The sequence below is a fragment of the Microcebus murinus genome, chromosome 27, assembly GCF_040939455.1.
Source record: "Microcebus murinus isolate Inina chromosome 27, M.murinus_Inina_mat1.0, whole genome shotgun sequence".
Lineage (NCBI taxonomy): Eukaryota > Metazoa > Chordata > Mammalia > Primates > Cheirogaleidae > Microcebus > Microcebus murinus.
Genome location: NC_134130.1, coordinates 5,488,987 through 5,516,933, shown reverse-complemented (window position 1 = coordinate 5,516,933; position 27,947 = coordinate 5,488,987). Strand labels below are relative to the sequence as shown.

The window sequence follows — 27,947 nt, the reverse complement described above, 5'->3', positions numbered from 1 at the left end:
GATGGGTGGGTGGATGGGTGGTAGATGGGGAGGTGGTTGGGTGGTGGATGGATGGGTGGGTGAGTAGGTGGGAGGATGGATGGGGGTGGTTGATGGGTGGTAGATGGGGGGTGGATGGGCGGGTGGATGGATGGTAGGTGGGTGGGTGGATGTGCGTGTGCGTGTGTGTGGGCGGAGCTTGACTGAAGGACACTGAACCGAGAGAAGGTGATTTGTGGGAGCGTTGGGGGTGGCCAGCGGGTGGGTGCACGGCGGGAGGACAGACGCCGCAGTGAGTGCACGGGTGGCGGATGGGCGGAAAGGTGGCGTGGAAAATTCACGGGCAGGTGGACAGGTGAAAGGCCATCTCACCCCCACTCTCTGGCAGGAAGCAAATAAGGACACTCGGCCACAGAGAGTCCTTTTGGACATGGGCACCCCCAGTCACATGCCTCAAGAAACAGCCCCTTGAGATATTCCTACACACACACGCAGCCCTGTCACCCAGATCTGCACCCGCCCTGGGGGAGTTGCTGTCGCTCACACAGAGGCCAGGCTGGTACGAGGGGCTGAGCTGCAAGGAACAGCCTTGTCCCTCTGACAGTCCCGCAAACACAGCTCTGTGCTGGGGACCTCAGCCCTGCCTTCAGTCCCCAAGGAGCCTCCAACTGTTGAGGAAGACGGAACCAGCCCAGACCCCTCCAGGCCTGTGCATCTAGGGCTAACGCAGAGGACGAGACCAGCCAGGGTGAGGGGGACCCAATTGGGGAGTTAGAGCTCTGCGTGGGGGCGGGAAGCAGAGCTAATCAGAGCAAGGGATTTTTATAACTGGGCTGCAAAGGATGAATAGGAGTTCAGCAGAGAGGAGGTGAGAAAAAAAAGCATTCTAGGCAAAAATAACTGCACAGATAAAAGCTTGGAGACCAGAAAAACCTCTATGCGTTTGGGCAACAGGAAATACCAGATAGGTGTATTTATTGAGCACCTACTGTTTTCCAGGCTCTGTGCAAGGGATCTTACTGAAAACTGACTATGACTTGGCCAAGAAGGGCTTATCTCAGGCCAGGTGTGATGGTTCGAGCCTGTAATCCCAGCACTTTGGGAGGCTGAGGCGAGAGGATCACTTGAGGCCAGAAGTCTGAGACCTGCTATGTTGCGTGGGCAACATAGCAAGACCCCGTCTCTACAAAACAATTTTAAAAATAGCCAGGCATGATGGTGGCACCTGTAGTCCCAGCTCCTTGGGAGGCTGAGGCAGGAGGATCACTTGAGCGCAGGAGTTGGAGGCTGCAGTGAGCTGTGATCTCACCCCTGCACTCCGGCCTGGGTGACAGAGCGAGACTGTCTCAAAAAGCAAGAAGGGCTTATCTCTGTCTCTGTATAAATGAGGCAGTGACGCTCAGAGAGGACAAGGAACCTGCCGCAGGACACACAGCAGGCAGGAGCCAGAGCAGGTCTGCGTCCTGCTGTCCAACCACGTCCTTTGGAGGCGGGGAAGCAGCTGACCCTCCGCCCGCCTGCCCCCGGGACTGGCGTTCCTCACGCCCCAACCCCTGCCCGTCCGCAGGTGGCCGGGGACCAGGAGACGCGGGGACGCCGGCCATGAAGACCCTCCGGGCGCGGTTTAAGAAGACGGAGGTGAGTCTGAGGCCGCCGAGCTGCTGGATACCCGCCGTGGCTCCTGTCTCCGGGGCTAGGCCTTGGGACTGTCGTCTCCCGCCTGTCATCGAATTCATCTTCAGTGTGACCCGGGCCCTCTCTGCTCCCCACCCCCAGGTTGCTGCCTGCGCCCTTTAGCCTCTGCCCGCCTGTCTGCCCGCCCCTCTCTGCTGCCCCTGCTGTCCCGAGCTGGCTTTCCCACCACCGCGCCTCTGCCCCGCCCGTTCCCTCCCCCTGCGCCACCTCCCCCTGCGCCACCTGCCCTGTGCCACCTCCCCCTGCGCCACCTCCCCCTGCAGCTACCTCGCCCTGCCCACCTCCCCCTGCAGCTACCTCCCCCTGCAGCCACCTCCCCCTGCCCACCTCCCCCTGCACCACCTCCCCCTGCCCACCTCCCCCTGCACCACCTCCCCCTGCCCACCTCCCCCTGCCCACCTCCCCCTGTGCCACCTCCCCCTGCGCCACCTCCCCCTGCCCACCTCCCCCTGCCCACCTCCCCCTGCAGCCACCTCCCCCTGCGCCACCTGCCCTGTGCCACCTCCCCCTGCGCCACCTCCCCCTGCCCACCTCCCCCTGCGCCACCTCCCCCTGCAGCTACCTCCCCCTGCAGCCACCTCCCCCTGCGCCACCTCCCCCTGCAGCTACCTCCCCCTGCAGCCACCTCCCCCTGCCCACCTCCCCCTGCACCACCTCCCCCTGCCCACCTCCCCCTGCCCACCTCCCCCTGCCCACCTCCCCCTGTGCCACCTCCCCCTTTGCCACCTCCCCCTGCCCACCTCCCCCTGCACCACCTCCCCCTGCCCACCTCCCCCTGCCCACCTCCCCCTGTGCCACCTCCCCCTGCGCCACCTCCCCCTGCCCACCTCCCCCTGCCCACCTCCCCCTGCAGCCACCTCCCCCTGCGCCACCTGCCCTGTGCCACCTCCCCCTGCGCCACCTCCCCCTGCCCACCTCCCCCTGCGCCACCTCCCCCTGCAGCTACCTCCCCCTGCAGCCACCTCCCCCTGCCCACCTCCCCCTGCACCACCTCCCCCTGCCCACCTCCCCCTGCCCACCTCCCCCTGCCCACCTCCCCCTGTGCCACCTCCCCCTTTGCCACCTCCCCCTGCCCACCTCCCCCTGCACCACCTCCCCCTGCCCACCTCCCCCTGCACCACCTCCCCCTGCCCACCTCCCCCTGCGCCACCTCCCCCTGCGCCACCTCCCCCTGCCCACCTCCCCCTGTGCCACCTCCCCCTTCGCCACCTCCCCCTGCCCACCTCCCCCTGCACCACCTCCCCCTGCCCACCTCCCCCTGCACCACCTCCCCCTGCCCACCTCCCCCTGCGCCACCTCCCCCTGCCCACCTCCCCCTGTGCCACCTCCCCCTGCACCACCTCCCCCTGCCCACCTCCCCCTGCGCCACCTCCCCCTGCCCACCTCCCCCTGCGCCACCTCCCCCTGCCCACCTCCCCCTGTGCCACCTCCCCCTGCACCACCTCCCCCTGCCCACCTCCCCCTGCGCCACCTCCCCCTGCCCACCTCCCCCTGTGCCACCTCCCCCTGCACCACCTCCCCCTGCCCACCTCCCCCTGCGCCACCTCCCCCTGCGCCACCTCCCCCTGCCCACCTCCCCCTGCGCCACCTCCCCCTGCGCCACCTCCCCCTGCCCACCTCCCCCTGCGCCACCTCCCCCTGCCCACCTCCCCCTGCAGCCACCTCCCCCTGCCCACCTCCCCCTGCAGCCACCTCCCCCTGCGCCACCTCCCCCTGCCCACCTCCCCCTGCAGCCACCTCCCCCTGCCCACCTCCCCTGCCCACCTCCCCCTGCAGCCACCTCCCCCTGCCCACCTCCCCCTGCGCCACCTCCCCCTGCTCACCTCCCCCTGCAGCCACCTCCCCCTGCGCCACCTCCCCCTGCCCACCTCCCCCTGCGCCACCTCCCCCTGCAGCCACCTCTCCCTGCGCCACCTCCCCCTGTGCCACCTCCCCCTGTGCCACCTCCCCCTGCGCCACCTCCCCCTGCACCACCTCCCCCTGCACCACCTCCCCCTGCAGCCACCTCCCCCTGCATGGCTGCCGGTGAAACCCTCCCCAGCCCTGGGGATCTGCCCCGGCACCGCCACTCCAGTGCCTCTCGGCTGTCCCCAGCCACGGTGACCGCTTGCTGTTCCAAGGACCCACTTTCTTGGGGACCCTGATCCCCTGCTTTCGCATGTTCACTCAGGAAATATGTAGTGTGTCGGGTGCGGCTCTAGGCCCAGAGGAATAGGGCGGACCGAAATCCTTGGCCTCGCGGGGCTGACAGCGTGTGGGGGAGATGGACGCGGAGCAACATAAATGAGTGACAGTGTACTTTGTGTCGTAGAGACAAAGAAGTGTGTGTGGGGGGGTTGGCACGGCTAGGCCAGGGGAGAGGGCTGCAGTTCTAAAGAGGGTGGTCAGGGAAGGTGACATTGGAGCAAAGATCGGATAGGGAAGGGGGAGGGCGTGGTGTGTGTATGTGCAGGAATTGCATCCTGGGTGGGTGGAACAGCCAGTGCAAAGGCCCTGAGGTCCATCGAGCTGGTTGCCCTGGCAACCTTTGTTTGATTTGACTTCTCACTGACAACCACGAGGAATCTGAGGCCCCAAGAGGTTAACTCACCTCTCCGGGTCACAAGGGAAAGGGGTGAAGGAAAGATTCATACCCACATGTGCTTCACTTCTGAGCCTTTGGTCTTTATGACCGTATGATGCGGCCTCCCCATCCTGCCTGCTCTGGAGCAATCAGGGCGGCTGCCTGGAGGAGGCAGGCTGGAGCAGAGGCTGGAAGGATAAGCAAAGGCACACGAGTGGGGTGAGGATGAGTGTGGGCAAAGGTTCGGAGGCTGGACTGGACTGGTTGGTTCGTGAGCATGACGGGCAGAATCTTTTGTCGGGGCAGAGGTCGGAAAGCCAAAAACAGGCACCAGTGTGACAAGCCTGGATTTAAAGTCAGGTGGCTCCGGGTTCGAATCCTTCCTCTGTCCCTGACGTCCTGGAGGACTCTGGGTATGTCATGACACCTTTGTGGCTTTTCTTAGTTTACCCAATTTAGTTTATTTCACTATTTTATTTTTAGTTATATATTTATGTTAGTATTTTCATTCATTTTATTGTTTATTTTAATTTTATTTAAACTCAAAAGATTGTTTTTAAGGACAAGGTTTCACTCTGTCGCCCAGGCTGGAGTGCAGTGGGGTCATCATAACTCACTGCAGCCTCAAACTCCTGGCCTCAAGCAATCCTCCTGCCTCAGCCTCCCAAGTAGCTGGGACTACAGGCATGCGCCACCATGCCCGGCTAATTTTTTCTATATATTTTAGTTGGCCAATTAATTTCTATTTTTAGTAGAGACAGAGTCTCGCTCTTGCTCATGCTGGTTTCGAACTCCTGACCTCGAGCAATCCGCCCGCCTAGGCCTCCCAGAGTGCTAGGATTACAGGCGTGAGCCACCTCGCCCAACCGAAATAGGTTTGCTGACACCACGGCACTTACTCTATCCTGGGCAACAAAGTGAGACTCTGTCTCAAAAAAAAAAAAGCAAACCTATTTCAATCACATCTCTCAAAAAGTGTGTGCAGCTTTGGGACATGGGTGTGTTTCGAAACGTTTGCTCTGGCGACTTGGGGGCGGGGCCGGTGTCAAACCTAACGCGCATGCGAGGGTCTCAGCCGGCTGGGGAGCCGGGGTCGGGCCGGCTGGGCTGGAGATGTCGCAGCAGATGGGAGGCCTGTGTGTTGGGGGACAGGGACATTGTCCTCCACCCTCCTCTCCCCGGGCACCCGGCCGTCCCCCTCCACCTGCCCTTCTCGGATGTCCAGGCAGGCAGCTGGGAGTCAAGTTCAGCTTTTGTTCAGCAGCCCCAAGGGAAGACAGCAAACACCGTGACTGCGGGGCCTGCCTCTGCGGCTCCCGCGGCCCGCCCTTCCCTCCCTGCCAGGTGGCCACCACACCTCGGCTCCCGTCACCTCCCCAGCCAGGTGGCCGCTCCCTGCACCTTCCTTTGTCCCTAAGGGGGGCTCTTTCTTTGGTGCCCAACTGGAGGCGCTGCTCGCTCGGAGTCCTCTTGGGCCATCTCTGGGCTCAGTGTTCCAGCCATAGAGCAGGAGCCATGGGAGCTTTGCACCTGCTCTCTGATGCCCCCCCCCCCACCTCTGGCCTTATTTCCGGTTTCAGGAAAATCCCACAGGTGGGAAGATTGGGGTCGGTAGAGATTCGTAGACTCCAAGACCTCAGTACTTCCTGGAATGTCACGCTCTCTCTCTCTGTCTCTCTAATTTTTATTTTCAAGTCGCTACTTCTTTAATTTGTTCAACACATTTATTTAGCACCTACTGTGTGCCAGGCCCTGCTGTAGCAAGATCAAGGTCAGGTTCATGAACCCGCACTTAGAAGGGTCCCACCCTCACTATAACTCTCTGCTCTCCGAATCTTGGAATTGTTTTTTTTGTTTGTTTGTTTGTTTTTTGAGACAGAGTCTCGTTCTGTTGCCTGAACTAGAGTGCCGTGGCGTCAGCCTAGCTCACAGCAACCTCAGGCTCCTGGGCTCAAGCGATCCTCCTGCCTCAGCCTCCTGAGGAGCTGGGACTACAGGCATGCGCCACCATGCCCGGCCAATTTTTTCTATATATATATTGTTAGTTGGCCAATTAGTTTCTTTCTATTGTTAATAGAGACAGGGTCTTGCTCTTGCTCAGGCTGGTCTTGAACTCCTGACCTTGAACAGTCCTCCGGCCTCGGCCTCCCAGAGTGCTAGGATTACAGGCGTGAGCCACCACACCTGGCCAAATCTTGGCATTCTTAATACTTTTATTTATTTTTTTTTTTAACAAGGGACTTCCTATTTTCATTTTGCACTGGGCCCTGCAAAATCTATAGCCGGTCCTGCATGGGATACAGCAGTGACCAAGGCAGATAAAAATGCCTGCCCCTGGGGAGGTGACATTCTAGGGGAGAGACCAGGAGTAAACAGAATATTTTCTAAAAGATACATAGTATCTTAGTCGAGTGGTGATACGAGCAATGAAGGTTAAAAAAAAAAAAAAAGAAAAAAAGCTTTATTTAGGGGTGCTCAGAGAAAGAGTTGAGCTCAAGGAGCCAGCAGAAAGGGACAGTTCGGAGCAGGTGTCAGCAAACTTCTTCCTATAAAGGACCAGACGAGGTATTTTTGGCTCAGGGACCAGACCAGCCTCGGCTCTGCCACTGTAGCCCGACAACAACCATTGGCCACCTATAGATGAATGAGCAGGGGCTGCCCCAGTAAACTCTCTTTATCGACCCTGAGATGTGAATTTCAGATCATTTTCATGTGTCAGGAAGGATCTTTCTCCTTTTGATTTATTTTTTCCCCCCAACCATGTTCATGTGTAAAAACCATTCTCTGGAGGCCGGGCGTGGTGGCTCACGCCTGTAATCCTGGCCCGAGGCGGGAAGATCATTTGAGCTCAGGAGTTGGAGACCAGCCTGAGCAAGAGCGAGACCCTGTCTCTACCAAATATAGAAAAATCAGCCGGGCGTGGTGGTGCATGCTTATAGTCCCAGCTACTCGGGAGGCTGAGGCAGGAGGATCGCTTGAGCCCAGGAGTTGGAGGTTGCTGTGAGTTAGGCTGATGGCACGGCACTCTAGCCCGGGCAACAGAGTGAGACTCTCTCTCAAAAAAACCCAAAAAACAAAAAACCATTCTCTGTACAAAAGCAGGCAGGCTCTTGGCAGCGGTGGGCGGCTTGCAGTTTAGGCTGAGTGAGGTCTCCGGAGGCTTTTGAGCAGGAGTGAGCAGAGATCTGATGCAGGCTTTATAGGAAGCTGGTGGAGGAGGGACAGGAGGGGACAAGGGTAGAGGCCAGAGGCCAGGGAGGATGTGTCCCAGGGGTGGAGTCACAGTGACTCCACCTGGGAGTCCCAGGGCTGGACCAAGGCGGTGGCCCTCGAAGGGGCCAGAAGGCAGAGACTGGGACTGCTGGTGGGCACCGCTGGGGGACTTGCCGTGGGGATGGGGGAGGGGTCAGGGTGACGCCAGGACTTGGCCTGAGCCCTGGGGCGGGGGTGGGGATGGCGGTGCCCTTGTCGTGCCTGCTTTCGGTCTGAGCTGTAAAACACCTGGGAGGGCAGGTAGAGGGGACAGTGGGAAATCCTGAGCAGGGAGGTCCCCTAAAGTCTCTTCTCTGGACCAGCCTGGAGGACCCCCAACCCCAGCCCAAGGGTGGGAGGAGAAAGGACCCCTCAACACCAAGCTCTCCGTTTACCTGCCTTGGCCCCACCTCCTTCCTCCTGCGCAAAGGTGTCTAAGAATAATCGCAGACCGTAGCCAGCCCTAAGCCAGCGGTGTCAGTGGGGGGGACACTTGGCAACTTCTGGGGCATTTGTGGTTGTCACAACTCTGGGCAGCTCCTGGCATGGGATGGGGGGGCAGGGATGCTGCTCAGCGCCCTGCGATGACCGGGATGTCCCCACCCCAGAGAACAACCTGACCTCCAGTGTCAACAGTGCCTCAGTGGAGGAACCCGGCTCTGTGGGGCCTGTTCTGTAATCTGTCCCATTTAGCAGTTGGGAGATGGAGGCCCAGAGAGGGGCAGTGACTGGTCCAGGGTCACACAGCAGGTATGAAATAACCAAACTGGATTCAACTTCCCCCGCCGCCCGTCTGCTGAGCTTTGCGGTTAAATTCAGGTTCTGGGAGGCCTCTTTTCTTCTCGCGTCCTTTCTCTGTCCTATCATCCCAACCTCTCGCCATCTGCCGGCTTCTCCCCTTGGTGTCCATGTGTCCCCGCAGTGGATGGGCCACACCAGCCCTGGGCTCTTCCCTGGGCCGTCACCCCACGGCCCAGCCACCAGCTGGGCATCTCCCGTGGACGCCCACCAGGCCCCTGGACACCCAGTGGGGTTTGAACTGAACTGAGCATCCTCCCCGCAAGGGGCTCCCCCAAACCCCCAGGTTGGAGGTGAACAGGTCCTCCCAAGACCCGTCACCCCGAGTTTGTCTCCCCACCCCTCGCATGTCACCCCCTGAGTCCTGCCCACCCCCAAGCCTCGTGCTACCTGGCTTGGCCCCTCCTCAGATTCCTCCTGCCCCCCCATCACCTGGCACCCCTGTCCCCAGGACCCAGGGCTCCTTCTGAAGCGCCAACCACGTGCGCAAACGCCACACACCGCTGGCACCTTGGCTGTGCTCCTTGCTGTGCCTCTAGGCCGGGCATCCAGTAGGTGCTCAATCAATGTTTAGTGCATGAAGGAGCCTCTCCCCAAAACGCTGGTCTGAGCGCACCTTTGTCAAGCGTCTGCTGTGCGCCACACGCTGTTCCAGGCACTGGGGACCCTGCAGGGACAAAGACCTCTGAGCAGGGCCGGGCGCGCAGGGCAGGGCAGGGCCGCGCGGCCCAGCTGGGTCTTTCCTTGGAGAAAGTCCCGGTCCCGCTGCGCCCTGCCCGGCGCCAGCCAGCGCCTCGCGTGTAGTGTCTCTCCGCCACCCCGTCCCCCCGCGGCAGGCACTGTCTGCTGTTTTCAGAGGAGCAGAGTGCTGTCCGAGCAGGTAAGTACCGGCCCGGGCGTGCCGGTGGGACCCGCGGGGCCGGGCGCTGGATTCAGGGTCAGGTCTGTGTGCTCGCGGAGCCGCCCCCGCCCGGTGCGCACGAGCGAAAGAATGAATGATCAAACGAATGAATGAATGAATGAACGAGTGAATGAATGAACAGATGAACGAATGAACGCGTGAATGAATGGGTGAACGAACAAATGAGTGGACAAATGAATGAGCTAATGAATTAATGGGCAAATGAATGGGTGAATGAATGAAGAAGTGAATGAATGAATGAGTGAAGGACAGAGTGAATGCATGGGCGGACGAATGAATGGGTTAACGAGGGAAAGGGTGCGGGGGCGACAGCCCGGGTGGCCTGGCCGCAGGGAGTGGCGCTGAATGTGGGGGCGCCAAGCCAGGAGACACCTGCGCGCCCCGGCCTGCTTCCAGGAGGCGGAGATGGACGCCGGGTCCCCAGGAGGAGCGCCCTGCCGCCTGCGGGGTGGTGACAAGGTCAGGTGCGGCCAGGGTGGCGGCCCCTCCCGGGGGCCGGCCCCGCTCCCCCGCGCTGCCCCCACCCCGTGGGGGAGGGGCGCGCGGCCCGGGTGGGGCGGGGGCGGGGCGGCGGCCGGGCGGGGGGCGGAGCTCCGGGGCGCCCGGCCCCTCCCGCGGCCCCTCCCGCGGCCCCCGGTCCCCTCCGGCCGTCCCGGGAGCCCGGCCGCCATGAAGCAGCTGTGCCTGTGCGCGGCCGCCTCCTTCGCGGTAGGGCCGGGAGGGGCGCGGCGGGCGGGCGCGGGCCCCTCCCCTCCCCTCCCCTCCCCTGCCCGCCCCGGCTCGCCCCTGCCGGACTCCAGACAGATGGGGGAGGGGGCCGACGTTGGGGACAGCTGGGGGGATGGACGAGACCCTTGGAGAGACAGTTCTGAGGCGGATGGGGACATTTGGGAGACTTTAGAGGGCATCTGCGGAGACAGTTTTAGAAAAAACGTTTTGGAGACGTGGGGTCATTTGGGGGACACAAGTCGGAGACTGTTTTGGGGGGCCGTTTCTGGGAAGAGACAGCATCACTTGGGGAACAGTTTTGGGAACCATCCGAGGGATTTGGGGGTCACTGGGGGATGGTCACCGGGGAGACATTTGGGGGAGACATTTTGGAAGGCATCCCAGGCTGTCTGTGGGGGACAGGGATTTGGGGGGACAGCTGTGGCATTCCAGGGCAGTTGGCGGAGGATGGGTCTGAGCGACGTTCACAGGGACCTTTTAGGGGTTCAGCTGGGGAGGAGGTGGAGGGCAGTTTGGAAAAGGGTCAGTTTTGGGGTGAATTTGTAAAGTGGACTTTTCACTTCGGATGGAGTTGGGGTCTCGGTGTGGGGGACAATTTCTTGGAAATAGTTGCTGGGGCTGCTCAGGGGACGGTTTAATAGGATGATCCTGGCCGTGGGTGTTGGGGGGACAAGGGGTGATGGGCCTGGGGGCAGATGCGGGGGGGGGGCACAGGCTTGGGGGACCCTGGCCCAGGCTCCCGCCCAGGACCGCCTCCCCCGCAGCTGCGGCTCAGCCCCGCCGACCTCGGCTCCTGCCCGCCCTGCGGCCCCTGCCCGCTCCCGAAGCCGGCGGCCAGAGGCAGGCGCCAGGCAAGTGCCCAGGGGCGGGGGTCACAGGCCGGAGCCCCCGCCGGGGGCAGCGGGGAGGGGACAGCGGCCGACCCCGCCCCACGCGCCCTGGCTGTGCCCCGCAGAGCCAAGACTGGGGCAAGGGCGACGAGCGGCTGCTGCAGGCCGTGGAGAACAGCGACGCCGGCCGCGTGGCCGCCCTCATCTCCCGCAAGGGGCTGGTGCCCACGAAGCTGGACCCCGAGGGCAAGTCTGCGTGAGTGCCCACGCCCCAGGGCTGGCGTGGCTGAGCCTCCGGAGGCCGCCCTGCGGCTGACCCCTGACCTCTGACCTGCAGGTTCCACCTGGCGGCCATGAGGGGCGCGGGCAGCTGCCTGGAGGTGATGCTTTCGCACGGCGCCAATGTCATGAGCACCGACGGGGCAGGTACCGCCCGCCGGCCCCTGGGGCTCGGGGAGGAACTCAGACCAGGTGCCCAGACTGAAGGTCCAGCCGGGCCTGCTCGGGGCCTCCGTGTTCCCTGCTGGAAAAGGGGGCTCCCTTCTCCGCCCCCCACTGCCCCCTGGGGCACGTTAGGCTGAGGTTACCCAAGGACAGAGACGGTGGCCGGCACCAGACACGGTGGGTCAATAATTTGTGGAGGCCGGGCGCGGTGGCTCACGCCTGTAATCCTAGCACTCTGGGAGGCCGAGGCGGGCAGATCGCTCAAGGTCAGGAGTTCGAAACCAGCCTGAGCAAGAGCGAGACCCCGTCTCTACTATAAATAGAAAGAAATTAATTGGCCAACTGATATATATATAAAAAAAAATTAGCCGGGCATGGTGGCGCACGCCTGTAGTCCCAGCTACTTGAGAGGCCGAGGCAGGAGAATCACTTGAGCCCAGGAGTTGGAGGTTGCTGTGAGCGAGGCTGACGCCACGGCACTCACTCTAGCCTGGACAACAAAGTGAGACTCTGTCTCAAAAAATAATAATAATAATAATTTGTGGATGAGGAGTAACCAGAACCCAAATGGTAGTTAGACTTAGAGGAAGTAGCTGGAACAGGGAAGTAGCTGGGGCTTGGGGAGGCAGAGGGGGGAACCCGGGGCTTGGGAGATAGCTGGCATCCTGGGAGGAGCTGAGAGTCGAGGGACACCTGGGCTGTGGAAGTATCTGAGATCAAGGAAAGGGACTGAAGTAGGGAAGTACCTGGAGTTTGGGAGAGAAGCTGGGTTCATGGGAGTAGCCGGAGCGCTGGGAGTAGCTGGGGCAAAAGGAGAATCTGGACGTCCGACTTCTCGGGGGACCTGTGGGAAGAACCGAGATGAAATGCATGGCCAGGGTGAGCAGTGGGGACTCGGGGGCATCAGGGCACGGGGCAGAGGGTGCGGCAGGCAGGACACACAGCTTGGCTGTGGATTAGCAGGGACGCGTGCAACAACCGCGGATCGTGAGGGCCAGAGCTGACTACACGGAGCAGCTGAGGACAGGAGGAGTAGCTGGAGTAACAGGGCTTGGGGGGGAGGTGGGAGTGGAGTGTCGCTGGGATGGGATTGTCTCGGAGAGTCTCTGGCCGCAGGAAGCAGCGCGGCTCTGGGACGTCCGCGGGGTTTGGGGACTTGCTAGACACAGGGAGACGCATCACCGACAGCTGGCACGGGGGGGCTCGGGGAGCAGCCGGGAGCGGCCGAGTATCTGGGCTCTGGTGCGCCTCCTCTCCCTTCCAGGCTACAGCGCTCTCCACCTAGCCGCCAAGTACGGGCACCCGCAGTGCTTGAAGCAGCTGCTGCAGGTCATTTCCTTTCTCGCCTCAGATACTCCCTGAACCCCAGATACTCCAGCGGGCCCTACTGCTCCTGAGTTCCAGCAATTCCCTGACCTCCCCCAGGAGCTCTGCAAATCCAATTAGTCCTTGGCCCCTCTTACTCCAGGGCCCCAGCTACTCCCTGGGTCACCAGATACTCTCTGAGCATTCTAGATGCTTCTCCCACCTAAGGCACACTTCCGATCTGGATGTTTCCCGAGCTCCCTTCCTCCCCAGACCTTAGGACCTTTCTTGGCCACGGCCACTCTCAGGGCCCCCAGCTACTCCCCAAGCTCCCAGCTACTCCCTCTCTCTCACTTGGGGGGTGTACGAGGAGGCGGGCTCCACGGGACAGGCAGGGGGACAGGGGCAAGAGGAGGCAGAGTGCAGGGGGAGGGGAGGGGTCCTAGAGAACTCAGGCCAGGCGGAGGGACGGCTCTGCCTCAAGTGCCCCGCCCCCTCCGCAGGCCTCCTGCGCGGTGGACGTCGTGGACAGCAGTGGGTGGACCGCCCTGCACCACGCAGGTAGGTGGGTGCAGCCCTGCCCTGCCCACGGCACTCCGGAGGGTGCCGGGCTTGGGGACTGTTCCACCCAGGACCCTGCAGACCTGCTGTGGACCTCCCTGCCCCCCTACTGTGTGCCCGGCACGGGGGCGCCTCGTGAGTCCCAGACACCCTTTGAGCCTCAGGCTGTCAGCCCGTTGGGCAGATGAGGCTACGTGAGGCTCTGTCACTTGCCCACAGCAGTAAGTTGTAGGGGATCCAGGTCATTGGACCCCAAACCGCAGCCTATTTGAACTCCATGCCTTTCTGGGCATGAGGGCCGGTGCCCAGGGGTTCATTGCCTTGGAGGAACTCCTAGGGGCTCCAAAGGTCCAGGCAGCCAGCACCTGCATAACCATCAAACCAGCACTCCTTTCCCCTCCAGAAATGTCAGTTCTTTTAAAAACACAATAAATTTGGGTTTGCTTTGGGCTTTTCGTCACTGGGTAAAAATTCCCTGCAGTTGGGGTACGCTGCCACCTAGTGGCGGCACTGCCTCTGGTTACACTGCGGAAGCTCATTGGTTTTTTTCGTTCCATGAACACTTACTGAACTCCTGCTATGTGTCATGCATCATTGTAAGCGTCCAGACAAAACCCCATAGTCCCTCAGGTATGCAGCAGGTATTCAGATAGAGTTTTTTGACTGAAAAATGGATCCTTGTACTTAATCAGAGGGTACCTTAACATGCTGGGATTAAAACCTGGGGATTCCAGGGGCTGAGCAGCCTCTTGGTGAGCCTCCTTGCTTCCACTCTGACACACAGTAGGTGCACTATAAATGCTGGTTGAATCAGAAAAAGAGGAAATCCATGAGAACCGGTGAAAACTTCCACTTTAGGAGGGAACCACAGTGGACCATCTCTACCCCTGCTCTCCCTCCTTTTCTCTCCTCCAGTGGCTGGTGGCTGTCTCTCCTGTTCAGAGATGCTCTGCTCCTTCAAGGCGCATCTGAACCCCCGCGATCCGGTGAGCTTCTGGGATCCTTTTGGGGAAGATACTACACGTGAAGTATGCTGCCACCAAGTGGCAGCATCCCAAGCACCCTTTGCAAAGCATGAGAAAGGTTGGGGCGCAGCTCAAGGGTTGTCCTAGGCTTCCCTATCTCCCGGGGGGGGGCCAGCTTCTCATGCCATCTCATCCCTCCGCCTCCCTACCAGTCTGGTGCAACGCCCCTCATTATAGCAGCTCAGATGGGTCACACAGACCTGTGCCGCCTCCTCCTGCAGCGGGGGGCTGCCGCGAATGACCAGGACCTGCAGGGCAGGTATGCGTCTCCCCTCTCAGTTGGTCCACTGTGTGCTGTGTGACCTTGGGCAAGTCTCTTAACCTCTCTGAGTGGGGGATCTAGTCGGCTTTCTCTCCCCAACCTGGCGTGGGTGCTGAGGAGGACGTGGGGGCTTGGGGGGACGTGCTCGCCTCCTCAGCAGCCCCTCCCCTGGCAGGACGGCCCTGATGCTGGCCTGCGAGGGGGCCAGCCCCGAAACCGTGGAGGTGCTGCTCCAGGCCGGGGCCCAGCCGGGCATCACCGACGCGCTGGGACAGGACGCGGCTCACTACGGCGCCCTGGCAGGGGACAAACTCATCCTCCACCTGCTGCAGGAGGCGGCCCGGCGCCCCTCCCCGCCCAGCGGTACGCAGGCCGCCCCGGAGCCACTTCAAGCACTGCGCACCCCGCATGTCCTTCTAGGCAGTTTCTTGTCACCCCTTCTTTCCCTGGCATGAATAGTTTCAAGGTCCCCCATTTGCTGTCTTCTAGGAGGTTCCAGGGCAGTTTCTTGTCACCCCTTCTTCTTTTTTTTAATTTTAATTATATATTTATATACATTTATTTTTCTTTTTTCTTTTGTTTATTTCCTAGGCCCATCCATGTACTTGTATACCCCTTCTTTCCCTAGCATGAATAGTTTCAAGGTCCCCCATTTGCTGTCTTCTAGGAGGTTCCAGGGCTTGCCCAATCCTATGTAGGACAGTTTCAAGGAGGGCCAGGGCAGTTAGAGCAGTCTGGGGTCCGCCCTGCTTTTCTGGGCCATCCTATTTTTTTTTTTTTTTTTTTGAGACAGAGTCTCACTCTGTTGCCCGGGCTAGAGTGAGTGCCGTGGCGTCAGCCTAGCCCACAGCAACCTCAAACTCCTGGGCTCAAGCGATCTTCCTGCCTCAGCCTCCCGAGTAGCTGGGACTACAGGCATGCGCCACCATGCCCGGCTAATTTTTTCTATATATATTTTTAGTTGGCCAATTAATTTCTTTCTATTTTTAGTAGAGACGGAATCTCGCTCTTGCTCAGGCTGGTTTCGAACTCCGGACCTTGAGCGACCCTCTGGCCTCTGCCTCCCAGAGTGCTAGGATTACAGGCGTGAGGCACCTCGCCCGGCCTGGGTCGGTCCTTATCCTTAGATCTTTGCCTTTCCTAAGAATTGGCGCCCCGCCCGCCCCACCTGGGAGGCGCCTGGGTTCTCTCCCTCGGAGAGTTTCGAGGCCTCTCCTTTCAGCGTTCTGCCCAAGTGGGGGGTTTCCCCTTTGAAAGTCCTGCTTCTTGGGGAACGGGGAGCCCCTGCACGTCCCCTGGGTGCAGCAGTGCCCTTCCCAGGGCTGGGAACAGCGTGCCTGACTCGGCTTCCCTCCGTCCCCTGCCCTCCCAGAGGATGACTCAGGCGAAGCGTCGTCTCAGGTACGGGTCCCCGAGTGGTGGGTGAGTCCTCCCCGCCCTGCCCACACTCCCACTGCGCCCCGAGCTCTGGGAGGAGACAAGAAAGAGGCAGACTCCTATCCCGGAGTTACCCCTGGGAAACTCTGGAGAGAATGCCGTCTTCAGGGTACGCTGTCACTAAGTGGCGGCAGCGTGCACAGCATAACTCCCAGACTGGGTGAGAAACTGGGGTGGGGGGTGACGGGGCCAAACCGTGGCCTGGGACTTGCTCAGCCTCTCCAGGAGTCAGGGGGGCCGGCTGGGTTGGCTTATTTGGGTGGGTGGGGGCTGGCATGGCTCCCACAGGCCCCCTTGACTCAGTCCCCACTCCCCGCGCCCGCTAGAACTCTGTGTCCAGCCATGAAAAGCGGGGGGCCCCCAAGAAGCGGAAGGCGCCGCAACCCCCCGCCAGCGCCCCTGTGCCGGTGAGAGATGCCCCGGCCGTGGGGGCGGGGGAGGAGAGCCCCCAGCGGGCAGCCCTGGGCCTCTGCTAACGGTGCGGGCGGGGAGGGGCAGGACGACCGAGACGCCTATGAAGAGATCGTGAGGCTGCGGCAGGAGAGGGGCCGCCTCCTGCAGAAGATCCGGGGGCTGGAACAGCACAAGGAACAGAGGAAGCAGGAGGTTCGGAGGCAGCAGAGACAGGCCTGGGGCCCGGCCTGGGGGGGAAGGCTCCCCTCCCTCCCCTCCCTCCCCTACCACCCCTCCTCCCTCCCTCCCCTCCTCACTCTGCCCCCAACAATTCACGTCCCCCCATTTGACTGTAAACGCGAGGGCAGACATGGCGGTGGGTGCCTGGCTCCCAGTAGATGCCCGATAAATATTTATTGGATGAAGGGATAGCCAAGTGACTGAGTGAGCGAATGGATGGATGGATGGATGAATGAATGAGTGGATAGAATGGTGTCTGGCATACAGCAGGCACTCAATACATACTCAGTAAGGAGCGAGCAGGCAGAATGGTGTCTAGCACACAGCAGGTGCTCGATAGATACTCAATAAGGAGTGAGCAGGCAGAATGGTGTCTGGAACACAGCAGGTGCTCAATAAATACTGAGTGAGCAGTCAGAGCAAGAGCTGGCACACAGTATGCACTCAGTGAATACTCAGTAAGGAGCAGGCAGGCAGAATGGTGTCTGGAACACAGTAGGTGCTCAATAAATAATAAGGAGCGGGCAGGCAGAATGGTGTCCGGAACACAGTAGGTGCTTGATAAATACTGAGTGAGCTGTCAAGGCAATGGCTGGCACACAATAGGCACTCAGCGAATGCCCAGTGAGGAGCGGGCAGGCAGAATGGTGTCTGGCATACAGTAGGCGCTCAGCGAATACCCAGTGAGGAGCGGGCAGGCAGAATGGTGTCTGGCATACAGTAGGCGCTCAGCGAATACCCAGTGAGGAGGGGCAGGAGAACGGTGTCTGGCACAGCGTGGTGCTCGGTGAGCGTGTGCGGCACTGGGGGAGGGCGGGGGACGCCTGGGGTGTAGGAGGCTGCGAAGCGGGCGGCAGGGCCGGGCCCTCGCCCAGGTCCGAGCCCTGTCCCCTCTGTCCTCTCAGCCACCAGAGGCGGAGGCCGGCTCCCTGCACAGCCTGGAGAGGCAGGTAGGCGGGGGCGGGGGCGGCGGGCTGGAGAGCCGGGCGGGCCCCCCAGAGCCGGGCGGGCCCCAGAGCCGGGCGGGCGGCCCCCAGAGCCGGGCGGGCCCCAGAGCCGGGCGGGCCCCAGAGCCGGGCGGGCGGCCCCCAGAGCCGGGCGGCCCCCAGAGCCGGGCGGCCCCCAGAGCCGGGCGGCCCCCAGAGCCGGGCGGGCGGCCCCCAGAGCCGGGCGGGCCCCCAGAGCCGGGCGGCCCCCAGAGCCGGGCGGCCCCCAGAGCCGGGCGGGCCCCAGAGCCGGGCGGGCGGCCCCCAGAGCTGGGCGGCCCCCAGAGCCGGGCGGGCAGCCCCCAGAGCCGGGCGGCCCCCAGAGCCGGGCGGCCCCCAGAGCCGGGCGGCCCCAGAGCCGGGCGTGCCCCGGGGCCGGCTGAGCCGCCGCGCCCGCAGGTGCAGGAGCTGCAGCGGCTGCTGGCGGAGAGGCAGCAGGAGAAGGAGAGCCTGGGCCGCGAGGTGGAGAGCCTGCAGAGCCGCCTGTCGCTGCTGGAGGTGGGAGCAGGGGCGGGGGGGGGGGGGCTTCCCCCGTGCGGTGGCGTGACAGCCACGCCAGTGCACACACGGCCTCACACGCACACGTGCATGCAATCCCACAGTCACACACAGACTCACACTCCCCCGCAGACACGCATGCACACACACATGCCGATACTCCAAACACACATGTACACACATGCTCATAGACACACGATCTTACATGGACACCAGCAGGCGCACCCACAAACGCACAGGTGACGGCCACACAAGAAGCCACCGTGAACACACCATCTCACGCGTGCATCACACGCGACCGTACCCTCGTGTGCACACGCGCACCGGGCAGAGCTTTCTCGTGTGTGCAGACAGCACACACGTGCACGGCAAAGGGATCCCCAAACGCGTAAACACAGAAACACACATCCATACGGACAACCACACCCGTACACACGTAAATGCACAAACACATTCGAAACTGCCACGCGCACACAGCAGACTGGAGCATGGGCCGGGCCGGTGGCTCATGCCTGTAACCCAGCACTTTAGGAGGCCGACGTGGGAGGATCGCTTGAGGCCAGGAGTTTGAGACCAGCCTGAGCAAGAGTGAGACCCCGTCTCTACCAAAAGTAGAAAAAACTAGCCGAGCATGGTGGCGCGTGCCTGTGGTCCCAGCTACTCGGGAGGCTGAGGCAGGAGGATCGCTTGAGCCCAGGAGTCGGAGGCTGCAGTGAGCCGTGATGACGCCACTGCACTCCAGCCTGGGTGACAGAGCAAGAATGTGTCTTAAAATAATAATAAAAGAAATCGCAAGCCTGAGATTGCACAGTCACAAGAACACACGTGGCACGCACACCCACACGTGTCACCCCGAGCACGCCTACGGCAAGCTGTGGGGTGCAGAGTGGGCAGCGTGGGTGCCCACTCACGCAGACAAGCACTCGCGCAGCCATGTGGCCACCCCTGCCCCGGGCCCCGCAGCCGGGAGGGAAGTGGCCGCCGCGCACGTCCCAGGAAGGTGCGGGTGCGAGGCCCCCCTACGTCCGGTGCGGGGCTGATGTCCAGAGCACATGAGGAAGTCACCAGTCAGTAGCCAAAATGCCAGATAACTCGGTTCAACAAACGGGCAGGGACTCAGCACATACGTGTGGGCCAGACACGGCTGCTTGGCGCTTGGGGACGGCCGGGTGCGCTCCGGAGTCTTGAGCGGGGGACACGCAGGGTAGCGGGCAGGACCCCAAGCCAGCTCTGCTCTCCCGCCCCCAGAACGAGCGGGAGAACACCAGCTACGACGTGTCCACCCTGCAGGACGAGGAGGGCGAGCTGCCCGACTTCCCAGGTGAGCCGCCCCCGCCCCGCACCTGCGCCCCCCTCCGCGCCGGGGCCCTCGGACAGAGCTTGGACCTACACGTGCGGGCGGGCGGACCTGGAGCCGGAGGGAGGTCTGCGCTCGCCTGGTTTCTATCCCCCCGCCCGGGCCTGACCCCCCTCCGGAGCCCAGCTCCGGTCCCCTGTGGCCGGGCCCTGGGTCCTGACTCGGCGCCGCCCCCAGGGCCCGAGGCCCTGCTGTCCAGGCGGCTGAGCCCGTCGGCCCAGGAGCGCCTGGCCTCGCTGCAGGAGCAGGTGGCGGCACTCACCAGGCAGAACCGCGAACTGATGGAGAAGGTCCAGGTGGGGAAACTGAGGCGGGCGGCAGATCCGAGGGGCTGAGGGCTTGTTCCGCAGGGTTGGGGTGGGCAGGGAAGGGGGTGAGGCCGCCCCGTGCCCCTGGGGCCGCGGCAACCCCTGCCTGCCCGCCTCCCCTGCCCAGATCCTGGAGGAGTTCGAGAAGGACGAGACGCAGATGGGGGCGGCTGGTCCCGCGGAGGTCGTCCCTCTGGCCCGCTACGACGCCCTCCGGGCCGAGTTGGAGCAGCTGCGCGGGCAGCACGCCGACGCCCTGTGCGCGCTGAGGCAGCTGCAGGCACAGGAGGCCTCGGGGCACGAGGAGGCGGCTTGCAGGGAGGGCCAGGTTGCAGGGACCAAGGCCACCGAAAATGGGCTGACAGACTTGGGGCTCAATGGCGCTGCCACTCCAGGAACCAAAGTGAATGGCACCGAGACCGCAGACGAGGACGCCACGGGAGCTGGAACCACAGACGCCAGGGCTTTGGACGCTGCATCCACGGGAACCGAGGCCACAGAAACCGAAGCCATGGCGGCTGCGGGCATGAAAACGAAGGCTGTGGAAGGGGGAGAAAACGCTGAAACCGAGACCACGGGAGCTGAGGCCACTGGTTCAGATGCCACGGGAGTGGAGGCCACGGATGCAAAACCAGCAGTGCAGAGCAACGGAGCGGGCCCTGGGGAGGCAGAGCTCGCAGGCACAGAGACCACAAACATGGAGGCCACTGGAGTAGAGGCCACAGGAGTAGAGGCCACGGATGCAGGGGCCACGGGAGCAGAGGCCACAGATGCGGGGGCCACAGGAGTAGAGGCCACAGCCCCGGGAGTCCCCACCGGCCCTGCCCTGCACCCCGGTGCCGCTGAGGCCTCGGAAAAGCTGCAAGCAGAGCTGGAGACCAGGATCCGCGGCCTAGAGGAGGCGCTGCGGCAGCGGGAGCGAGAGGCGGCCATGGAGCTGGAGGCAGCCCGTGGGAAGTGCCAGGCTGCGGAGGCCGAGGCCGGCCGGCTGCGGGAGCGGGTGCGCGAGGCCGAGGGCTGCGGGGCCGGCGGCGGCAGCGCCGGCGGCGACACAGCCCAGCTGAGGGCGGCCCTGGAGCAGGCCCGGGAGGACCTGCGGGCCCGGGACTCCCGCCTGCGGGAGCTGGAGGCGGCCACGGCCTGGCTGGACGAGGCCCGGGCCGGCCAGCTGCTGGCCGAGGAGGAGGCCCGGGGCCTGCGGGCGGAGCTGGCCCGGCGGGACGAGGCGCGGCTGGAGCACAGCCGGGAGCTGGAGGCCCTGCGGGAGCAGCTGGCGGCGGCCACGGCCGCGGGGGAGCAGCAGCGGGCCGCGGCCGCCGAGCTGGGCTGTGCCAGGGACGCGGCCGAGGCCCAGGTGGCGGAGCTGGCCGCCGCCTGCGAGGAGGCCCGGCGGGGGCTGGCGGAGCTGCGGGAGGCCTCGGAGGCCCTGCGCCAGTCCGCCGTGCCCGCCTCCGAGCACCTGCGGCTGCAGGAGGAGGCCCTGGAGCTGCGGGGCCGGGCGGCCGGTCTGGAGCAGGAGGTGGTGGCCACGGGCAAGGAGGCCGCCCGGCTGCGGGCGGAGCTGGAGCGCGAGCGTGCGTGCAGCGTGGCCCTCTCGGAGCACGAGCGGACGGTGGGCGCGCTGCAGGCCGAGGTGGCCCGGCTGGAGGCGCAGCTGGAGGAGCTGGGCCGGCGGCACGAGAGGACCAGCGCCGAGGTCTTCCAGGTGAGCGCGCCCAGGGGCCACTCGGTGGCCTGTCTTGACCCCGCCGCCGTGGGGCGTCTTGACCCCCTCGGTTTGATTTGAACAGATGTTTGGCTCTGCCAGTGTTTCCCGGTGGACATTTGACCCCACAGTCGTCCTGACCTGGGCGTTTCAACTTCATTTCTGCTTTTTTAACACTCTTTGGCCATTTTGACGCTATCATTTTTTTAAATGGCTAACTTCTTTTTGGAATCTGTTTATAAAAACCTTTGTGTATCTCAAGATTGGGAAGGTGTTCTAGGTTTTCTTCTAGCATCTTTCTTGTTTTGGTTTCACAGTGATGTCCACTGTGCTTCTATCATGTGTGTCTATGGTGTGAGGTAGGGCTCAGTGATCACAACCGTTTTGTGAGCAGTGAATTGGTATTTTGTTTTGTTTTGTTTAGAGACAGAGTCTCGCTTTGTTGCCTAGGCTAGAGTGAGTGCCGTGGCGTCAGCCTAGCTCACAGCAACCTCAATATCCTGGACTCAAGCGATCCTCCTGCCTCAGCCTCCCGAGTAGCTGGGACTACAGGCATGTGCCACCATGCCCGGCTAATTTTTTCTATATATATTAGTTGGCCAATTAATTTATTTCTATTTATAGTAGAGATGGGGGTCTCACTCTTGCTCAGGCTGGTTTCGAACTCCTGACCTCGAGCAGTCCGCCTGCCTCGGCCTCCAAGAGTGCTAGGATTACAGGCGTGAGCCACTGCGCCCGGCTGGTATTTTGTTATGTTTTGCCCTGCTATTTAACCTAATGTTCATTTTCTCTGGGGGTCATTTTAACCCTGCAGTTTTTTGTTTGTTTGTTTGTTTGTTTTCTAGCTGAGTGTTTTGACCTTGTCCTAAAAGTGCTCTTATGATCATGTTTGACCTTTTGACCATTCTGGAAGGAAGGTGTTATGAGCAGGGATTTTTTTTTTATCTCATTATTTTCAACCTAGTGAATGCTGATGCTGAGGTTTTTGGGTTTTGTTGTTTTTTTTTAATCCAGGGAATATTTTTTGTCTCTGATGGTAGACATTTTGTCTGTATCTCTTTGCTCAAGAAACAAGCAAACCGGCAGCTGTTTAACAAATATGGGAATAAGACACTATGTTCATTCATTGTTGTCAGGAAATAATTTTCTTTTGTGTGTCACTGTTTCTTCATCTATACAAGGGAGATGGTAATAGTTCCTGCTCCTCGTGTAAAGTTTAAATGGGTTTATTTCTATAGACTTCTTACGACAGGGACTGGTACAAGTGATCAGTAAATGATAGCAGAATTATTGTGTTTCCAAGGACACTCTTTTTTGTTTGTTTGTTTTTGAGGCATGGTCTTGCCCTGTGGCCCAGGCTGGAGTGCAGTGGCATCAACATAGCTCACTGCAGCCTCCAACTCCTGGGCTCAAACGATCCTCCTGCCTCAGCCTCCTGAGTAGCTGGGACTACAGGCATGCGCCACCATGCCCGGCTAATTTTTCTATTTTTAGGGGAGATGGGGTCTCGCTCTTGCTCAGGCTGGTCTCAAACTCCTGACCTCAAGCGATCCTCCCGCCTCAGCCTCCCAGAACGTTAGGATTACAGGCATGAGCCACCGTGCCAAGCCAAGACACACTCTTTCAAGCCCCTTAAATCCTCAGTCTGCTTCTAGAGTTCCCAGTTCGACTGAATCGTGCCCATCTTCATGTTTTTCGCTAACCACGATAACTTCTTTGAAGAGTAAATTTTACATATCTGATTTTTTAAAAAATTATTACTATGTAGCCAATCCTTTCTAACTGGAAGATCTAGTTGTTATCTGTTTTCCCTGGAGCTATCATAGCAAAGCCAATCCCCCCCAACTCTCAAATTTCACAAATAAACTTTCCTCCAGTCTTGGTATTTTCGTGAAAACGTAGTCATCAACTTTTTCTTTTGTGTTGTACAAGATCTGCAAACCTTCACACCACGGGCAGAGACGAGAACATTGCTGACAATACTAAGTCATCACAAACACACCCCGGGGGGTATTGCAGGCTTAGGTCTAGACCACTACAACAAAGCACATATCACAATAAAGTGAGTCACACGAATTTTTTGGTTTCCCAGTTCATCTGAAAATTATGTTTGCAGTATACCATGATCTATTAAGTGTGCAATAGCATTATATCTTTAAAAATATATATATACTTTAATTTATAAGTGCCTGATTGCTAAAAAGTGCTGGCAGAGTGAGCACATGGTGTTGGAAAAATGACTGTGATAATAGACTTCCCCGATGTGGGGCTGCCACAAACCTTCGGTTTGCACAAAATGCAGGATCTGCAAAGCGAAACGAAATGAGGCACGCCTGCGTAGTAACCATAGCGCCAACTCAAGTGTAACATTTACCGCGTGCCCCGCACTGTTCTAAGGACATTCTCCGCCTTTGATCATTTTATCCTTGTGAAGTGGGGCTGCTCTTCTTGTTTCGCATATAAGGGAACGGAGGCACAGAGAGGTCAAGTCACTTGTCTAAGGCCACACAGCTAGAAGGCCGGGAGTGCGTGGCAGGGTCCGAATGTTCACGGGGGCCAAGGGGGTCGACGTGGGCTGCAATGTCCTCAGGCCAAAGTCGCAGGGTCAGAAGAACCCGGGGGTCCCTGGGGCCCGAGTGCCTGAGGGTCACACGTGGGCTTGGCCCGCAGGTGCAGCGGGAGGCGCTGTTCATGAAGAGCGAGCGGCACGCGGCGGAAGCGCAGCTGGCCACGGCGGAGCAGCAGCTGCGCGGGCTGCGCACGGAGGTGGAGCGGGCTCGCCAGGCCCAGAGCCGCGCCCAGGAGGCCCTGGACAAGGCCAAGGAGAAGGACAAGAAGGTGGGCGCCCCCTCTCCCTCGCCCAGTCTGGGGGGGCCCCCGCTCAGCAGAGGTTTGAGGGATTCTAAGAATGTCCTGGCTGGTAGGGTCTGGGGAAAATCAGCCCATTTTCCAGATGGGACACTGAGGCACAGAGTCGGAAGGGGACTCGGCTGTGGCCTCCGAACAGTCTGACACACGGGTGTTTAACACCGACTTAAGGCCGGGCGTGGCGGCTCACGCCTGGAATCCTGGCACTCTGGGAGGCCTAGGCGGGAGGATTGCTCGCGGTCAGGAGTTCGAAACCAGCCTGAGCAAGAGCGAGACCCCGTCTCTACTATAAATAGAAAGAAATTAATTGGCCAACTAATATATATAGAAAAAATTAGCCGGGCATGGTGGCGCATGCCTGTAGTCCCAGCTACTCGGGAGGCTGAGGCAGGAGGATCGCTTGAGCCCAGGAGTTTGAGGTTGCTGTGAGCTAGGCTGATGCCACGGCACTCACTCTAGCACGGGCAACAAAGTGAGACTCTGTCTCAAAAAAAAAAAAAAATACAAAAAAACACTGACTTAAGGCATTTAAACCTCACATCGAGTTCCCGTAAGACAGGTGCTTTTATTGTCTCCATTTGAGGAAACTTAGGCACAGAGAGGTGAAGCTATTTGCCCAAGGTCACACAGCCTTGCAATAGTTCAGCCAGGGTTCGAACCCACGTCCTCAAGTTCTGTTCTTAAATAATGATAATGACAACGACAATGTTGATGATACCTGCAGCCTCCAGTTGTTGGGTCGAGTATTTTTCATTCGTTATCACTTTTAATCTCCCCCAACTCTAAAAGCTGGAAAACATTTTTATCTCCATTTGCAAGATGAGCAAACTAAGGTTTCAAGAGGTGAAGTGAGTGGCTTAAAGTCACGCAGCATGTCCCTGGACAGGAGATGTGCCCCCCAGAGCCCCAGGCACTTCAGCATAAAGAACCGCCCAGCCACAACTTGCTGTGTGACTTTGGAGAAGTCACTCCGCCTCTCTGAGCCTCAGAGCCCTCCTTTGTAACATGAGGGCAAAATGGGCTTTAGGATTAGGGTTTATGTATAGCTGCTGCCTCCCCTCCGCACTGTGGACACTGGGGCCGGATCTCTCTCTGGGGAGGGGCCGTGCTGGGCACTGCAGTGTCCCTGCCTCCACCTGCCCCATGCCAGGAGCACCCCCCGTGTGACAACTACAGATGTCCCCAGAAATCACCCAGTGTCCCCTGGTGGTCGAGAACCTCTGATCTATAGTAATAAAAAGATCCAGCATTTATTAAGTGCCTACTGTTTGCCACACAGTCTAAACTCAATCTTAGTGCAGGATCCCAGCAACCCACTAAAGCAAGAATCGTGATTCTCTCCATTTTACTGATGAGGAAACTGAGGCTCAGAGGGGTTTAACGATCATCCTCCCACAGTCACCCTTGACAGAGGAGTAAAGCAGGGACCCAAACCCTGGGTGTCAACCTCAGCCTGACCGGCCAGGCGGATTCTAGCCCTGCCATCCCCACAGCCTCCACCGACAGGTGGGAGACCCCCAAGAGGGGGTGTGGCAGGGTCACTTTCTGTAAAGGGCCAGAGAGTCGAGGTTTTCTGCTCCACGCGGCAGCTGGTCTCTGGCGCGACTATCCCACTCTGCCTCGGTGGCGTGAAAGCAGCCACAAGACAGCGTGCAAACGAATAGACATGGCTGTGTGTCAATAAAACTTTATTTATAAACACAGAAATGTGAATTGGATGTAATTTTCACGCACCACAAAATCCATTTCTTCTTTTGACATTGCCCCTGCCCCCCCCCACACACACAACTATTTAAAAATGTGGAGACCATCCTTAGCTGGGGACGCTGTGGGAGAACAGGGTGCGGGCCAGGTGTGGCCCTCGGGCCGGAGTTTGCTAACCCCTGGGCCGCCCTGGGGAGGTCCCCAGGCCCCAGCGCTGGGCCCAGACTGGTCTCTGACTGTGTCCCCACCCCCAGATCACAGAACTCTCCAAAGAAGTCTTCAGTCTTAAGGAGGCCCTGAAGGAGCAGACGGCCGCCCCGGTCGCCCCCGAGGTGGAGGCCCTGCGGGACCAGGTGAAGGCCTTACAGCAGCAATTGCAGGTGAGCTAGGGACAGGGGACAGGGGACAGGCAGCATCAGGACGGGGGTGTCGAAATCTTTGCCAACCAGCACGGCACAGGGCGGGGAGCCCAGGAGAGGGACTGGGGCGGGCAGGATGTGTGTGCGGCGGCGGGGGGTACACATTCAAGGCATGGCCAGAAAATATTCCCATACTTTAGCAATTGGCTGTCAGCCAGGTGCATGCCATCAAAACGCAGGCCCCAGGCCAGGCGCAGTGGCTCAGGCCTGTAATCCTGGCACTTTGGGAGGCTGAGGTGGGAGGATCGCTTAAGGCCAAGAGTTTGAGACCAGCCTGAGCCACATAGCGACAGCCCATCTCTACAAAAAATACAAAAATTATACAGTTGTCGTGATGGCACCTGTAGTCCCAGCTACTCTGGAGGCTGAGGCAGGAGGATCACTTGAGCCCAGGAGTTGGAGGCTGCAGTGAGCTACAGTGATGCCACTGCACTCCAGCCCGGTGACAGAGCCAGACCCTGCCTCAAAAAATAAAAATAAAAAACAGGCTTGGGTGTGAAGGGGGCATTTTGGTGAGTTTGGGGGTGGGGTGGTCTTGCTTTTCTAAGTGCCCTTCCCCCATTGCCCCAGGAGTCTGCCAGGGACCACAGCGCCGTGGTGGCTTTGTACAGGAGCCACCTCCTGTACGCCATCCAGGTGAGTCACCGGCTCCCAGGTCTGTGTCTGCGTGCCTACCAGGCTTTGGGCACGCCACGACTGCTCTGGGGGCCTCAGTTTCCCCTGTCGGTCCTCCTGGAGCCGGTCTGTGTGCGTTTCCCTCGTGGCTGCCTTGGTCCGTGGGAGTTGGGTGGGGCCGACGGGGCAGCGGGGCAGGTGCCCCAGGGCCTCTCTCTGCCGCCGCGCCCCAGGGCCAGATGGACGAGGACGTGCAGCAGATCCTCAGCCAGATCGTGCAGATGCAGCGGCTGCAGGCTCAGGGCCGCTGAGCGGGCCGGCGGCCGCCCGGGCTACCCCTCGCGGGGCCCAGCCCCTGCAGGCCCCTCTCGGACCAGCGTCCCCTGGCCCCGTGGGTGTCCGGCTTGTGCACTCCCAGACCAGCCTGGGTCCCTTCCGGCTGCCCCACCCTGTCCCTGCACACCGCGCCCGGGGCCTGACTGTCCCTCCCCAACGACCGGAGAACCTGTGAGTCCCTCCGCCCCCAACACCCGTCACCAGACGCCACCAGGAATAAAGGCATACCGTGCACAGGACAGATGCGTGGTCGCCTGATTGCTGGGCTCCTGCTGCGAGGGCGGGAGGGGTGGCCCCCGGCAGGGAGCGCTCGCCCCCCACGCCCCCAGCCGGGACTCAGTCGCGGGGACAAATCCCATCTGAACGCCTTACTTTAAAAAAAACCAAATGGGTGCAAAATAACGTCCATGACAAACAAAATACCCAAATGTTAAAAGAACGAGGAGATCTGAGCTGGCACCCGCACCGCCTGATTCCCCTCCGAACCCCAAGCCTGGCCCTGGCGGAGCCCCCAGCCCCTCCCCCCCATGCTTGGGGAGTCCCCCCGAAATCCCCACAGGCTTCTGGGAGCTTTCCAGTTCCTGGAGGGACACGGGAGTGTGGCCGGGGATCCCCGTCTGTCCCCGGGGCTTTCCTTGGGTGTCAGGGCAGGCGCTGCGCCCAGCAGGAGCCAGCGGTCCCTGGAGTCCGGGTTTCCCGCAGTGGCTGCTGTGTCC

At 60.7% G+C, this 27,947-nt stretch overlaps 1 protein-coding gene across 1 annotated transcript; it reads left to right on the top strand.

Annotated features, from left to right (window-relative positions):
• The first annotated feature begins 126 nt into the window (after positions 1 to 126).
• On the top strand, positions 127 to 27,470 carry ANKRD24 (ankyrin repeat domain 24). Its single transcript, XM_075997965.1, has 24 exons — positions 127 to 133; positions 1,547 to 1,617; positions 3,570 to 3,773; positions 5,818 to 5,830; positions 9,542 to 9,673; positions 10,703 to 11,024; positions 11,106 to 11,194; positions 12,477 to 12,541; positions 13,021 to 13,078; positions 13,994 to 14,064; positions 14,256 to 14,362; positions 14,541 to 14,726; positions 15,727 to 15,766; positions 16,129 to 16,209; positions 16,301 to 16,408; positions 17,341 to 17,385; positions 17,821 to 17,919; positions 19,168 to 19,240; positions 19,454 to 19,572; positions 19,712 to 21,289; positions 23,960 to 24,127; positions 26,116 to 26,241; positions 26,851 to 26,916; positions 27,129 to 27,470. The coding sequence occupies exons 1-24, from the start codon at positions 127 to 129 to the stop codon at positions 27,204 to 27,206; spliced, it is 3,906 nt and encodes a 1,301-aa protein (XP_075854080.1). The 3' UTR covers positions 27,207 to 27,470.
• The last annotated feature ends 477 nt before the right edge of the window (positions 27,471 to 27,947 follow it).